Source organism: Myzus persicae, unplaced genomic scaffold (genome assembly GCF_001856785.1).
Source record: "Myzus persicae strain clone G006 unplaced genomic scaffold, MPER_G0061.0, whole genome shotgun sequence".
In the NCBI taxonomy this organism is placed as follows: domain Eukaryota; kingdom Metazoa; phylum Arthropoda; class Insecta; order Hemiptera; family Aphididae; genus Myzus; species Myzus persicae.
The window spans coordinates 278,511-295,713 of record NW_019102436.1 but is presented as its reverse complement, the minus strand read 5'-3'; the positions used below and the strand labels follow the sequence as shown (position 1 = coordinate 295,713).

Below are 17,203 nucleotides of genomic sequence, written 5' to 3'. Positions count from 1 at the left end.
TTTTGTCTTTTTTTTTAAATCATGGAAAAACATTTTTGTCATTGTTTCAACTAAAATTATTTACTTTATAGCGGCCGTGCACCAATTTCGGTTGTTGTACATTTTGTGGAAGCTAGCTGGACTGTTTACTGCTATTAAGATTTATTTTAATTTGTGAGTGGTATACAATTTTTATTTATTCGTATTTATAATATTATATCCAAAATTAACAATAAGTCATATGTTTTTATGATAAGGAAATAAAATACGATTTAATATATGGTTAATATAAATTTTTATTGTACATTTATGCAATTTAGTGTGGTTGCTAAATGTAAGTAATTAAATTTTTGTAACACTAATTTATTTATACTAAAAATTTAATAAATTGGAATTTTTTTTATTGGTTTCTTGAAATGCACATGCTTTTATTTATCACTATGGCGTACCCAATACTTATTATAATTATTCATAGATAAATAAACTATAGTGGTACTCAACCAGTATGTCAGACATAATTATTTTTAAGCCCACTCTTTTATTGTCGTCATAGAAATAAAAATCGAGAAGCATTGTTCTATAAGTATCTAGTTATTTTTTTTCCACTGAAAACCTTCTAATTTTTCTTCCACTATTTTTACTCAAGTATACTCGTAAAATAAGTACAAATGAGCTTTAAAGGTATTCTTTTCATTCAAACATTCTCGTATTGATGTGTTCAAATTCAAGTTTTACTAGAAATTCTTAAAAAACGAAATACTTATTGTAACATAACCATGGTAATATTGTAAATGAGTATAAGGGTTGTTTTTATCTCACTGTAGCTATAATTGTTTTTGGTGTTTGCATAAAGGTGGTGCAGTTATAAATTATTATAGTTTTTTAGACTAATGTGTAGGTGCGTATAGAGTTTAAAATTGAAATTGCAACCTCTTTGGTCTCTGCTGATTGTAAACGTTAGGAGTTTTTTTTGTCTGAAGAATTCCTTCGGATATTTCATGAAAACGTACGGATATCACTAATACTTAATAACAATGAACTAAAAATATCCTTTAGGAATTCGATTGGTCTTTTTGGCTCGACAAGCATAGCTGTAGCATGACTTATGAGTTATGAGCATTACGCGCGTGTCCTGCCATTGTGCGTATTATGATTGTTCTCTTTCGGTAAAGGAGTTGGTTGGCGTATCTCAGGAAAAAAATTCGCCACCCCTAACGTGAACGACCATGACACCACGTACATTTTCCCTGGGGAGGGATGGGAATACACAAATCGCATTAAGTTCACACCCGTTTTACACATTTATGCGATACTCCACGTTTTCAGTCATAGAGATAAAAAAAAAAATATTATATTGAAAGCGATGATAACAAAATATTAATTATAACAATAAACTATAAAGACTGAGTGAGCATGCCTACAGAAAATAGTGAGAGGTAAAATTAATATTAACAATAAATATAAATTTAAAAAAAAAACAGAGAGAAAAATGAACGAAACGTATGTGAACAATGAAAGTTCAGGGCAAAATATTAAATACAAAAAAATTATATTATATTATTATGTCCGATGTTCGGTAACTACGGAAAACTCCTCCGTCAATTTCGACCATATGTACGCGGCTGAGACACCTGGATAATCCTTGGGCTGACGTTAAGACGTGTTCGACGCTATACAACATAACACGAGTAGGTAATATAATTTATTATTGACGCGCGCGCGCGCGTGTGTGTGTGTGTGTGTGTGTGTGTGTGTGCAGTGTAATACCTATGTGAATAATAATATCCTTCGGGTAGTCGTTTTTATTAGGTTTCAGTTTCTAAGAAAATAAACAAAAACAACAGTATTATGACGTCATCTGTGTGTGGCGGTGGAACGCGTAAAAAATCCGTTGGAGTATTGTTGCATACGAGACGCGTGTTAGCTGGCAGCACAGCTTAATATTACGCCTTTTATCTTACCGAAAACGGGAAACTGCAATTGAAACGTGGAAGTCAAAATAATTAATATTCCCGAGAACTGCGCTCGCATGACAGAAATAATGGTGTGCTGTGTGCACGAACGATTATGCATTATGATGTCGGTGAAAATGATGCGCAAGCCCGGAAACACCACCTGCGGTTTCGTAAAATAATTTTGTACATTTCGTACTATTGTCGTTTATTTAAAATTGTAATTTAAGGTGATCCGATCCGTTTATTTAAAAAAAGAAAATAAACCATACGTTATACTCATCGTGTGTCAATTTTTGCTATTTATTTTCCGACCAACGGTTTTGGGCGATAACGTAATTTTGAAATAAATTATTATAATAATATTCTTATTACTTAATCAAATAAAAAATAATACTACGTTTTGAAAAAAAAATCTAAAAATCGACTCTCTTTTCGGGAGACTTAAATATTTTCATCCAATCACTGTTTTTCATCATTACTCTATTATCATTATTAAAAATAAGATTACATTGTTTAGACACGATTATTCCGTTTATTGTCGAGTGTACATAACAATCTGGCTTTAAGACGAATAATAAAAATCGCATAATCCTTGATAAATGGATATTGTGTAAACTTGGTAATTTATTTTTATTTTGCTCTTTTTATTATTATTATTATTATTATTATTATTATTACTCGGTTAAACATGTTTTATAGTGCTGCTTGGTAATGTTTTGGTGAATATCAGTTTATTTTATGAAAATATTCATGCAACGGAGAATAAATGCATTAAACGTCATGATTACGTTACATAATATTGTGCAGGGATCGTGTTTTCCAAGATCAAAGTATACAGTAACATTTACCATTTCCATGCATAATACACTTGTATTTTGTAACATAACGTTTGATATTATTTCAGCAAAAATTAATTTTACTGTATAATTTAAGTAGTGGACTTACAGTTCAAACTGTACAATACAAAAGATGAAATAACACTTAAAATATATGAAAACAATTATTATCGTAAATACCTGCTAATATATTATGTTTAATTAAATGTTTGAGCTGTTGTTCAAATTTTAAATAGTTAATGAAGCTGGGACGTGGATTACAAGTTTATAACAGTAGCTGAAGTGTAAAATGTTCTTGTAAATTAAGATACTGAATCATTATGTATAATTATTTTAAGTTTTATAATTGCCTTTTATTAAGCTGGAAGTAAGAAAAACTCATTACACGCATTTTCATATTCTGTAAATCTCGGATTACATATTACTAAAAAATACTAGGAATTTAATACTTTTTAGTACTTAACAAACATACTATTACGTACCCATCGGTCATCATAATATACGAGATACATGAGTAAATTTAATGTTTCGTTAGTAATTAAACTTTACTGACGTTACTGTAAATTAACATTGAACAAAATATAAAATTATTTTTAGACAGAATAAAACGTCATCGAGTGCAGAGTGACTTTTGCATTTGAGGCAACATATTGCCTGAGGTGCGTGGAGTGAAAATTCAAAATACTAATAGGCCAACCAACAAACTTTGAGCTCAAATAAATAAATAAAAAATAATCAAATAACAATTATAATTATCAAATAACAATTATATTTCACTGAATACGGAATACTATATAGAAAATAGCTCACAAGAAAAAAAAACAATACATTATTCAGCTGGTCATAAATAATTATTAACTACATTACTTAAATATCTATGTTGATTTATTCGATGGTTTAAACACACTAATAGTATTCATTTATTTTTCTGAAGTTTCCTTGATTTAATTTTAATGACGATTTATTTATCCAAGTGTTGATCATAATAATTTATTAACGATTATTGCTTGCAATTGAACGTCAATTTGTTCAAACTGTATGAACAATCTGCCGACCTTCGTGGATAACGAGCTGCGAATTTTATGATTTTTATTAAATAAATTTCTTATTCAAATATCCAAAACGGGGATTGACCAGCCATGCGCATACTTTTTGTTTTCTTAATTAAGGCTTGTTTTAGGGTATGCAGAGAAGATAAATAAAAATTATTATGATATATTTACTATTGTATATAATAATAACTAATATAACTAGTGTGTTTTTCATTTTTATTTTGAGTTATTCTAGAGCAACATAAAAAAGGTTTTTTTTTAGTTAATGAACGAAACAACAAAGTACTTACAGTAAATCTAAGAACTTTTTCTTAAATTATAATTTTCACTTTAAATATCTTTTTAAAGTCAAATAATAGAAATTAAAATCATGTATGCTACTATTTTTTATAGACTTAAATAATATTGTTTTAAATATCTCAATATTTATCAAATCTTATCCATAGCTTAAAATTAAAATACTAGGTAATTTTTGTAATTTGTTTGTAGTTAAGCTATAAAGTGATATAAAATTGTCCTTCGAGCAAAAAAGGGTCACAATATAGTGATATAATTCCTTAATATAATTGATCATGGTCAGTTATTTTTCATACTTTTAGTCATATTTTATTATTAAAAATATCATATATTTACCTACATACTTTTGAAAATGTATGAAAATGTTGTTGTCCAAAGAATTATTTTAGTCATTGAAGACGTATATTGCATTGCTAATAATAATTCGCTCAATAATAACTTATGAAATAAGTGTAAAAATAATCGTTTTCAATTTATTTACATTAATCAGATTTAGAGTGATAAGTGTGATCATTTTCCATAGTTTCCATACATTTCAAAGTTTATTGTCTATTTGAGATAAATGAAAACCGGAAATGTTAGTTCACATGACCTAGAGATAAAAAAAAAATAGAAAATAAAGCGATATCGATCATCGTAGTCCTTAAATATCTGGTGATACCAGTGAGAACTCGGAGGGTTAAATAATTTCAGCTGAATATATTATTACGTACCTTATAAATCAAATAACATTGTACAGGGTAGATTACTTTTGAACTTTTGTTTGTAAAATAATATGGATTATACTTAAATTTTTCGCATATTATTTTATTTATGTTTAATACTCCAGATTTTATATTACATAATATGGGGTCAATTTTACACAAACACTATTAATTTTTCTAATCAAATTATTCATTAATTAAAAATACATAACAACTTGGTGATTTGGTTGATGATTATTAAATAATTATTCTATACAACCCCAAAACTAATTATCAAGCGAATGCGATGCATATTATATAGGTGTTGACTGTTGGTATATGCTGAATATATTATAATATATTTAATTAATAACTATCATTAGACTGTTGCTATTTTATGCAAATTGATTTTGTAATATCGTTATACCTTCTAATTTTGGTTTTTAAAATTATATTAATAAACTGCATTGTGTATACCTATTGTGTTATGTATAGTTATACCTATACTTCAAGTTCTGTGAACTAATTTATGCCAAAAAACATTGCATGTATCTCAATAACTAATAATCCAATACTGACGTACCTACCGTATAATGGTAGAATGGGTTCATGGTATAAAAAGCTTAAAAATACGACAAAATATCTAAATTGAAAATTATATTTAAATTATTGGTGAACACTTTCAATTTATTAATTATTATTAATTTAGTATAGACTAATACTATATTATATAGAAATGAAAAAAAAATTGGTTGCCCTGTAGATATATTTATATAATATAATTATTTAAATACCAAAGAAACATTGTTGAAAATTAAAAATTTCACTACTCACATTTTTAATTAGTTTTATCAAACATTGAGGCAATTCCAATGAGGTGAGTCAAATTTTCACCGTACGTAAATTCAAATATGACACAGTGAACTGTACAGTATTAAAATAGAAAACATTAAAAAACAATTTAATACATCGGGTTCCTAACATGTTTGTTTGTACCTAGTTATTTCTTGAAAAATAATAGTACCTATTTGATTAATTTATAGTTTTAATTACTCCTGAAAATTAACTATCTATAATTGATAAACAACTTTAATGTCTTACGAATACTGTTATTATTTGATTAATGAAACATGCTGTACACAATAATGGGGAGCTCGACAAGCGATGAACCCAGATTTCTCTTAAGCTCGATAAACCGGCAACTGGCAAGATTGGTAGATTTTCATAGATCCAATTACCGAGCTTATAGCCATTGTAATTAGTTGCGATGGTGGCAGAAATATCGATTTTAAGGGTTGGTGGATAGTTTGAGACTAATTTATAGGAGTAATTTTACTAACTCAATTTGGTGGTTGCTCCCAATACGATTAATAACGACGACTTTATAGACCCACCTGCCAAAACACCACGTTATCGAATTAAAGCGAAACTGTAACGTACTTCCAGTAGCTAAAATGATTCTACTAATTTATATCAATTGTACCTACACATTTTTTTCCATGCTAACCATACTTTGTAATGCTCATACAAATATAAATGTTATTTGTGTTTGGAAAGACTATGATACCACAGCATTCTTATTTATTTCATGTCTGAAGTAAAGATATGTAATGGCTTTTGTCTACAGTAAGGACTTTCATGCATTTTCATATTTTTTCTGGTTAACTTTATCGTATGGTTAGTAGAACATAATATATTTCTCAACGTTTGTGATCAAATAGTCAAAGTTTCAAGTTTGTATGTCACATTTTGATTATCAGAAATCAAGCTTTGCAGTCAATTTTTCATGGATCAAGGTCAACACTTGTATTACATTTGAATGAAGAATGAGTTCTTTATGGTTTTTCACATAGAAAATTGAACTAGGTAAAATTATTAAAATAAATTAAATATTTAAAGAGAAGATGTAATTTTTTAGTCTTATTTTATTTTTATCACATTTTTTAATTATGTACCAACTCAATGAAAAAAATAATTATTTATTTATTCTAATATTGTAGGTATGCAATTTTTTTTATTAGTGCATATTTTTAAATGCATATTTGATGATTTTTTAGTGCATAAAAATCCTTCTTTTACTTATGTCTGTCGTAGGCATATAGTCAAATCAGGCATTTTATTAAATGCCTAGGCATATAGTCAAAGAATTTAATGTTTATGCAATTTTACTATCCGCCAAGACATTTAGTTAAATGCCTAGTCATTTAATTAAATGACAAGGCATTTGATTAAATGTCTATTTCATGTCAGGCAAATAATAAAAACAACATTTTGTATTATTTTAAAAATTTAAATATATTTTCTATCAGTTATTTATTGCTATTTTATGTATAAAAAAGCTATGTATTATTTATTAATATGAAAAACACATTGGTATATGAAATAATATGTTTAATTTCGTGTGCATTATTACTATTGTTTTAAAAATGAAATCATAAAAAAAAAATTTTAAGTTATATTATAATTACAAGGTTTTGTTACCTATTACTTGTTGTTACATGTTGTTATTTGGTGGCATTTGCTGGAATATTTGAGATTTTTCTTAAAACATAAGCACCAATTGGTTTGACATTGCCGCTTTCCTGATTGACTGACATTTAACAAAACCTTGACCGTTGTAAATTGATAAGTTTGCTACTGCTTCACGTATGGACATATACATTTATTTTTTTTATTTTGCTGTCTTCTAAGCCATTATTTGACATTAGTATAAGTTCTTTTCTTAAACACCAATTTTTTATTATACTCACTTCTGTACCAATTTGATAAACGCCGTTCCGAATGTCAATCACTAACCCATTAATATTTTGACTATCGAAAGGTCCTCGGTCTACTTTTGGAACACTTAATACTATTTGATCACCAACCTTTAGTTCTTTAAATTATTTTTTCACTATTTTACGGTACTCAATATAGATAAGGTTCTCATACAACCAAGGTAAAAACCAATGGAACTTTTATTTTTATTTAATAAGAATTTATAGTACTCACTACTCGTACTATAGACTATGCTGACTATAGCCTATAGGGTATACAATACACTCGTACTATTATCTACGTCTATCACATCTAATTACTTATTACCTGTATATATTTATGATTTCATTTTTAAAACAATAGTAATAATGCACACGAAATTAAACATATTATTTCATATACCAACGTGTTTTTCATATTATAAATAATACATAGCTCTTTTTATACATAAAATAGCAATAAATAACTGATAGAAAATATATTTAAATTTTTTAAATAATACAAAATGTTTTTTTTTATTATTTGCCTGACATGAAATGAACATTTAATCAAATGCCTAGTAATTTAATTAAATGTCTAGGCGGATAGTAAAATTGCATAAACATTAAATTCTTTGACTATATGCCTAGGCATTTAATACAATGCCTGATTTGACTATATGCCTACGACATGTCTACATTTAGGTGATGTCATGATTTTAAATGTACAATCTGTTATTTATAATTTATAAAACCATAACCTTATATGCGTTTATGTTTTAATTAAAATTGTCAATAAACATAGATTCAACATATTATGTGGAAAGAATATTATGAAAAATTAAAACAATTTTTTTTTATCGCTATCCGCTTGAATTGTTAAATAATTATAAATGTGTTATTTAGTGAAATTTTCGGCGCACAAAATATTTAACTAGGTAATTGATAACAAGACTCAAATAGTGCTTATGTTATGAGTATTTTTCTAAGATTTATAACTGTGGGCATTAATGTTTTATTATGAGCTTAACAATGTCACAAGCACATCTATGATTTATAAATACGTAATAATTACAAATATTAGTATATTTTTATAATCTTAAGTTCAACAAATTGTAACTAATAGGCTTGCTATATAATGTAATACGAATCCTAGTTGTCAGTGAAACAAGTACTCATACAATATAGGTGTTCTAGTATTTCAATTCAAGAATTAAATAAAAATTGGTAATAAATTGTTTTTAAAAAAATTGGATTAATTTGTACATACTATTTACATTATTATTTTGTTAAAAAAGTGTTATTTTTCAACCATGCATGCGAGCAACACGAAGTCGTTCATTCAGTTGTGACTTAAAGCCAAACTTTGTCTTTACACGAGAAAGAATGCTATAAACATACTATTTATGAGTTTAATGTAAAAGGTCATATCCATTTGAAGTGAAGAGTAAAAAGACTGGACAGCTATTGCGGCGGTCGGGAAAGTTCAGTAAAACACGCGAAGTCGATGTAATAATATATACGCAACACCGGAGACGGTTTCTCGAATATATTATTATATTCCCATGCGAAGTAATTCAAAGGACGAAACACTCGAGTCATAGGCTGGCTAAACATTTAATATTAATAATCATCCTTTAAAAACGCAGCAAAGCTAATTAAATATTCATCCAAACATCTCGTTGATAGCGCCCGCTGGTGGTGGTTTTTTTACATTTCACTCGGAGGGTCAACACGGGAATAGTTTCGGTATATTTATTTATATATAAAAAAAAAAAAAGAAAATACAGAATTTCAAAGACCACCGCAGGAGGGCCATCGGGTAAGGCAACGCGTATTATTTTTCAAACCCCGGCCCAACTGTCCGGTCCTTTTCTGACCATCACCTTTCACGCCCAATCCACATCCACCAACCATCACTTGGACGCATTAGTTATGCTTAATGATAATAATAAACTTCTACCGTGATTGGTTCCTATTATGTTATTTTTGTTTCGTAGCATGACGAACAAATTAAAAATAGAATAAAATATTGTAGGTAGGTACTTAAAGTGATCCCTATGCAGGTAAAATATATCGTTACTTGGTAGTCTAGGGCCGTTGCACCACTCTGGAAGTCGGGCGTCTGGTGTCCGGAAAAGTAGTTTCACTTGAAAGAGACGGTAGTAACGTCGAAAACGATCAGCTTCGCCCTATGGAAGACTACAATATTTGTCGTGTGGTGCATTTACAAGTGTGTGTATGTGTGTGTGTGTTATAGTGTTTGTGTGCGTGCGTGCGAGTAGACTGAGCTGTGCTCTTGTGTTTAAGCAACTGTACATATGCGGCTGACAACGATATTATACAATCGTAATGCGACGACAAACGATCAATTGACTCTAGACGCGAGTGGGGTCAATAGTTTTTAAAAAGTATCAATTTAACATCGCGCGTTGTGTAAGACAAAAAAAAAATGAAATGATTGGACAGACACACGCAATGTGCGAACTGAAAAAAAATATAAACAATGTAATGAAAAGGAAATTTAATGGAACTTAAACACGCTGGAGACGAGTTTTAAGGAAACGTATTGTTTGATTGTCCGTTCGGTGGCGCAAGAAGATCTACACACCTGTCACGGACGAGCTACAGAACATATTTTGATCGATAAATCATACCTGTGCCGTGCTGTGCTCTATAATTATGATATCAACTCAAAAAAATATTGTGATAAGAATCACGAAAATTATTAACTAACCGGTGTTTGTATATATGTTATAAGAATGATAATTTTGATTTTCACCAGTCGTGATTGTGTCTGCATATTAAATGAGTGTATCTTTTATTGAGTATCTTCGTATTATAATATCATATTGTTACCAACCTATCTAATAATATTAAAATATTCGTATAATGTGTGGTTACAATATTTTACTCGAAACTTTGAACTGTTCCAATGTGTACATACGCGTATAAAGTATATTTATTTATTTTTATCTCCAAGACTTCAAATCACATAAATCAAACAGATAAAAAGGGGCGTGTGTTTTTATTCTTCATAATTTATTAGGTAATGGATCTTTACACGTTGCGTATAGGCCAGAAACTATATCGATCGAACGTCAGCCTTACCGTATACTCAAATACCCATTTTAATAACGCCATATTTCTTTAGTATAAAAAGTATAGAAATATAAATGCCTATAGTTTCATGTTTTATGTCGTGGCTGCATTTCAGTACGACTGTTCAGGCACCTATTAAAGTCACGTCAAATTATTTTCTTTATGTCTATGCGGCTATGAAACGTACCTCATTACGATGGCTTTTACTTGAGTAAGAGTTTCAAAATAAAGATGTCAATTTGAGAAATATTATTTAAGAAATAATCAAAATGAATTTTGTTATATTCTAACAAATCTTCAGAAAAAGAAGTGCCCATATACCTGAAATTAAATTCACATAAAAACACTTATAATAATATAATTTAAATGAAACTAATCCGTTTCGGCTGTTATTACCATGTTTACTTATGTTGAGAACATCTAAATGATTGAAATAAAATAAACAAAAAATGCAGTAGCTGTGTATAATATGTAAAACATGCACATGTTTGTTACTGAAGTATTTAAATTTTAAGCCGTTTTATACTTTATAATTAATAGTACCTAAATATTCGAGGAATTACAATATGTGTTTTTTACTCTTAAATACTTTTGAATATCATAATTTCAAAACATTTACCTCAGTAGATACTTTGAACAAATTAAAATATTTTACATAACCTACATATAGATGTGATCATCATTCAGTTCACCATAAATTGAAAACATTATTAAATTTTCTTATAAATATTAATCTAAGTTATTAATCAAACTTTATATTAAAATAGTCTGTGTCCAAAATAAGTGAGTATTAGTTATTTAATTTATTGTTATGTTTGTAATTTTGTGTTCGTTCATTGATGTAAAATAAATCTAAAAAATTATCGATTTTTCATTAAACTATAATAACTCTTAAACAGTTTAATTTGAATAATGTGTTTTGGTTGATGAAACTTGTGAATTATAATATTTTTACAGGTAATATTTTTACATTAATAAAATATGTTGCCTACAAAAATATTACTTTTTTACATTTTCTCATTTTTCTCATAGTATATTGAAAAATCATTATTATTTTTGTTTAAAATCGTCTAGAAATATTGTCATTATATGTCCAAAAGTGGAAATATTAGTTATATGTCCACTGTACGTATTTAAATGGTAATAATTGCAGTGCTAAAATATTAGAACGCTCAAAGTACATCCGGAAATTATGCACTGGATCACTTTTATCAGAAAAACGCTATGTTGAACTCCTAGGTAGATATAATTTTTTAAGTTCAGTATCGAAATTAAACGGTCTTTAGAACCTGTGGTTTCTCTGAATAAATATAATTTGCCATTGGTTGTTTTTATAGCATATTATACCTGCCTACTTACAACTTAAGTCAAATACAGAAGTAACCTTTCTATCAATATTAAATCTATGTTCTATAAACTCTGTTCTAAAGCTATGTAATATATCTAACCTTTCCAACTATATACATTTATCTATTCTACCTTATACATCTCTAAATTGTTTTAATTAATGGTCCCTAGTAGAATTCTTTCTTCGTTTAGCAATATACATATGAAAGAGCAACATGGGTTCAGAACTGGTCATTCTACGATCGCCTGTAACATAGTATTTAGTATGGGCCATGGATGTCTTTCAAACAAAGGTACTACCAAATGGATACTATTTATATGAAATACGCTACAACATTTTATATTGTTAACCACCAAATTTTAGTTAAGATACTTTAATTCACTCGGGTTCTATTTTGGTTTAATTCTTACCCAGGGATCCATCAACTCCGGTGACTCAAAACTGTTGGAAAGGGTTCAACTTAAATTTCTCAGATCTATGAGATTTCTTTAATAAAACATTATGCAGACCACAATTACACGCTTATCGCTAACCAGCTTAATCTTTCTTCATTACCTAACAGTTGATATAACGTTAATAAAAAAAAAAAAAATACTCTTATTTTTTTAGCATAATTTATTTTAGAGTTCTTTCTCAACCAACTTATTTTAGATGCTCAATTTCACACTTCTATACTATGCTCTAACAATTATATGTCTTACGAGAACCAATTGGTATAGGTTTATGAAATTAACAATTCTGGACCCCTTGAATGAGAATAAATTGTATCTTATGACTTTTATGTAATTCAATTAATTGCTTTGTATTTTATGTACTTACTAAAAAGTGCTCACTGGTAAAAAATAAAAATAAATTATTAAAGTATAAACATTTTTATTTATCCAAAAAATTAATTTAATTAAATGAGAATGATGAAATTATAAGTTTAAAATTAGATAGGATATGTCATGTTTAGTTATATTTGATGTATTGAGAGGTGGCGAGGTTGAAGGATAACAGTTATACAATTATCATAATAATGATAATAATTTACTCAAAATATAAAATATAATTATATTCGTCACTAACGTTAGTACCTAGGTAAAGACGACATATTTATTTTCCGTATACAGTAGAAACATGTGGCTTCTAATTACCACCATGTGGCTTTTAACGTACTTTAGTTTGAGAACCACGGATCTAAGAAAATTATTATGTATGAAAGGTATAGTCCTGTAAAATCATAATTAAAATAAATAGCAAAACGTTAATGCCACAAATTGTGTTGCTCTAGTAAATAAATATGTGCTATATTTTTTGATTATAAAAATATTTTTTTTTTTTGGAATACAATCGTACACAAATTATAATGCAAATTATGTAAGACATGGCAAGGATTATATTATATATTAAAATTAAAAACAAAAAAAAACAAACTAAAAAACATTCCATAAATAATATAAATTAAAACCACAAAACAAATGAACTAATTATAGTCTATGTTCCTCTACTGTAGTAAACTACTCTAGACGATTAAGTAATTATTACAACCATCAAATAATTTCACAAAATATTTTGATTTCTTTTACGGTATTTTTTACTTTTTAAATTACTACATATTTTGCTTTACTAGAATGATCTACCTACCAGCTTCTGCATCAATTTGTTCGTCATCATCTGATGGCAAACCAGTGGCTTTCATTTCTTCATCAGAAATGTCTAGTTTATCGGTCTCAGAATCCATCTGATCCATTTCTGTCGGTGGGTCGGGTAAGTCAAATGAATAACCAGGAGCTATGGTTCGTTCTTCTTCTGCTTCAGAAAGAGACGGTGGTGGCGGCCATGAAGATTCTTGACCTGTTGGACCCTATAACATGCTCGGTTATGTTATTGGTAACAAGGACAAAATGATTAAAACACAAGTTAAATATTACAATATCCAAATATTATTTATTAAATAATGCATAATTATTCCATCATATTATTATATTTTATAATTAAATGATGAAAAAATGTGTACTCCAAAGATTTTTAATCAAAAAATATATTACATTTTGTACCAAATAATTACAAATAATAAAGCGTTATAGGAAGTCAATGTGTAGAAACATTTTAGCACTGTTTACAGTCAAGTTAAGTTATTACTGACCCGACTTATATCATATTTGGAATTTGTATTCAATTAAGTACATAACATAAGTACCATAATATAGTACCATAAGTACCATAATTATGTTCATGTTTTAGAATAAAAACAATAAATTATAGAATATTTAAAACTAAAATCTAGAAATCACACAGCCGTTGCATCTAGTGAATATATTATCGGCGATAATGTGTAGGTACATAACAAAATATAAAACCATTTTTGATAAATTCCTTCAATTAATTCCATGAACCTGTTTCCGTGTAACGTTTATTGATAACAAATTACCTATTTGTTCGATTTCAGTTATAAAATATAAGTGTAAGTTTAATTTAATAACTTAGGATAATGCAGATGATCATCGATCAATTGTACCATGTTTTATTTTTACCTAAACCTACTCCGCTATAATTTATTAATATACATTTATTTTGATTGATCATTTTTTTTTTCCATGAAACCTTTTTTTATTTTTAAAAGAATACTATTATTATTATTACTCTAACCACAACAATTTGGTTACATTAAAAATATTTTAAAAGTAAATATTTTTACTTATTTATATATTTAATTTAATTTTAGACTTTTTTTTACAAGTTGTACTTTTTGGAAGGAGCGTTCTAAAGGCTTATGATATAGCGGTAATTTTATTAATGGATCAATGTATTATGAGTTATACCACGATAAAGGTTAAATGACTTGACTCTGGTAGTTCAATCATCCTTTAGTGACGTGTTCCTTATAGTGAATATTTATGATAATGAAGCTTAAATGGTTTTAAAGTGCCAAATGATTTAACACCGAAGGTTATATAGTTGCATTATGGAATATTTTATTCGAAACGGCTAATAATATACCTGCCTGCTTTATGCCCACAAATGTTTAACTTGATAATATTATGAAACTAAATTTTTATCTAATCATAATATCTTGTACTAAGCTTATATTAGTTGATAGTTACTGTAATGTTTAAAAATATCGGTACCTATTTTATTCTTGCATAAATAGTTCTGCTTTTAAGGGATTTTAAAATTTTTTCTCAAATACTTTAAGGATATCAGAAAATGTTTAGTGATAATTGTAGATAAGTTCAAAATTCAATCAATATCAACGATTTTTAATTTTTAGTTTCGGAACAGAGTGACATTGGTATTCGTAGACGTGCGTACAGTGGCCGGGGGTGCTGGGTGTGCGTAGGCACCGCCCAAAATGTTGTAATTGGGGCCCTGAGTTTAAGTTCCATAGCATAGAGCCCTTATTTGTTATCACAAAAGAGATTTTAAACAAATATAAAAAATATTATATTTCTTGATAAAAAATTAAATATTTAAATATGCTAGAAATAGTTTATTATCATTTTAATAACGGGTAGATGTTATTGATTACAAAAGTGAAAATAATAAATGAACAATGAGATTATCTTAGAAATATTTATGTAACTTGGTAATTATAACACCCATCAAGTTGGTTGAATATACCACTGGTTAATATGTAAATGTCTTGTTAAGAGAGGGCCCAAAAATATTGAAGGACTCTCGAAATTCAGGTCAGGTTAAATTCAAGTCTGCTCAAACTATGTTGGTATTATAATACAATATAATGCATTATAATGTATGTTATTATTATTATTATTTTTTATTTGTGTTATTCCACTAATTTTTGATCAGAAAAAAATAAAATTTTCAACTTACGGGGTAGATATCGGTAGAAAATTGAATCTAGCAGATACTTTCCCAGTATTTATCAAAATAAATTTGACTTTTTAAAATATTTATAGAAATTTGACGTTTTCTGTTTATCGTGTTTTTTTTTTGATTTATGTTAATAAAATATTTTAGTCATACAGCTTCAATAAGTTACAGACGAATTCTCAAAGGTTTTTCTTACGGTGACTAAAAAATATTGAAATTACAATAGATTATAGTTACATTTTTTATATGCATTTAAATCCCAGTTTTCGTAGACTCAAAAAAATATAAAAACGTGAAATATTCGACATTTCTTTAATTAAAACTTTCTACATACAATAATATTTTCAACATATTTACATTAAGCTATTTAAAGATATTTGAAATATTCTAATTTTTTTTCAAGATATGATAAAAATGATTTTTTTTTGTAATGTTTTATTTTAATGAATCAAAAGATTGGTAAATAACTCTCGCCGGTTAACTACTCACTTTATAAGAAAAACTACAACACAAATACAACTAAGCATAGCAATTAATTCATACTAAATTTGTTTTGTGTGGATATTCTAAATGATAAATAGAATATACTGTTATATATATATTATTATTGCATTCATATTATATTTGAAGGCATAGGAATTATTAAATTAATCTCAAATGTTTTATTCAAAAGTTTTTTTATTTTAAAGTCATTACTGACTTACAGAACGTAATATTGTTACAAAAGAGACAATTTCCAGGAATGTTTCTATAAACCTACACTAATAAAAGAAAACAAGGGTGGGTATTTCTTCTGAAACTATTATGGTTCCACAATAATATTATGGTCTAGGTTTCAAAATAATATTTCTTTGGAAAACGCACGATTTATATACCCTTATTGGAAACTTATTGTTTATTTATTATTCAAGTCTAATATCATAATATAGTAATTGTATTTATTTCTGGTGCAATGTCTTACGTCACATAGTAAAACCACATGAACTTCATGAATCGCGATGAACAGAAATGCCAGTTTTAAATGATGCGCAATGAATATATATTTCGTAATGTTCTTATTTAACGGGTTGTGTTTAAGAAAATGCATAACATTCATGCAATATGCAGCCAACTATGTTTTAATTTATTTGACTAAAAATATATTGAGATAAAATAAGAGAGGAATATTTTTTGTCGCACAAAATAATACAATAAATTATTTATTATAATATTAAAAATTAAAACTCCTAAGTATATATAATATTATAAGTATAAGTCAATGCATTAACTAAATATTTAAAGAACGGGTTTTATGCTTTTGAAATAGTATATTTCAATTCATTCACCTCCTACTGAACATACAAATAATTGTATTTTACTAATTGAAAATATTGTTTAAGCCGATTATAAATTTAATTAAG

At 27.6% G+C, this 17,203-nt stretch overlaps 1 protein-coding gene across 2 annotated transcripts in view; it reads right to left on the bottom strand.

The window, feature by feature from the left end:
- The window catches only part of LOC111032160, a 151,412-nt gene that overhangs the window by 8,675 nt on the left and 125,534 nt on the right, over positions 1-17,203 (bottom strand). For both annotated transcript variants that reach the window (XM_022312392.1, XM_022312393.1), the window contains exon 5: positions 13,614-13,833. In XM_022312392.1, coding sequence (XP_022168084.1) covers positions 13,614-13,833 — 220 coding nt within the window. The remainder of the gene's footprint in view (positions 1-13,613; positions 13,834-17,203) is intronic.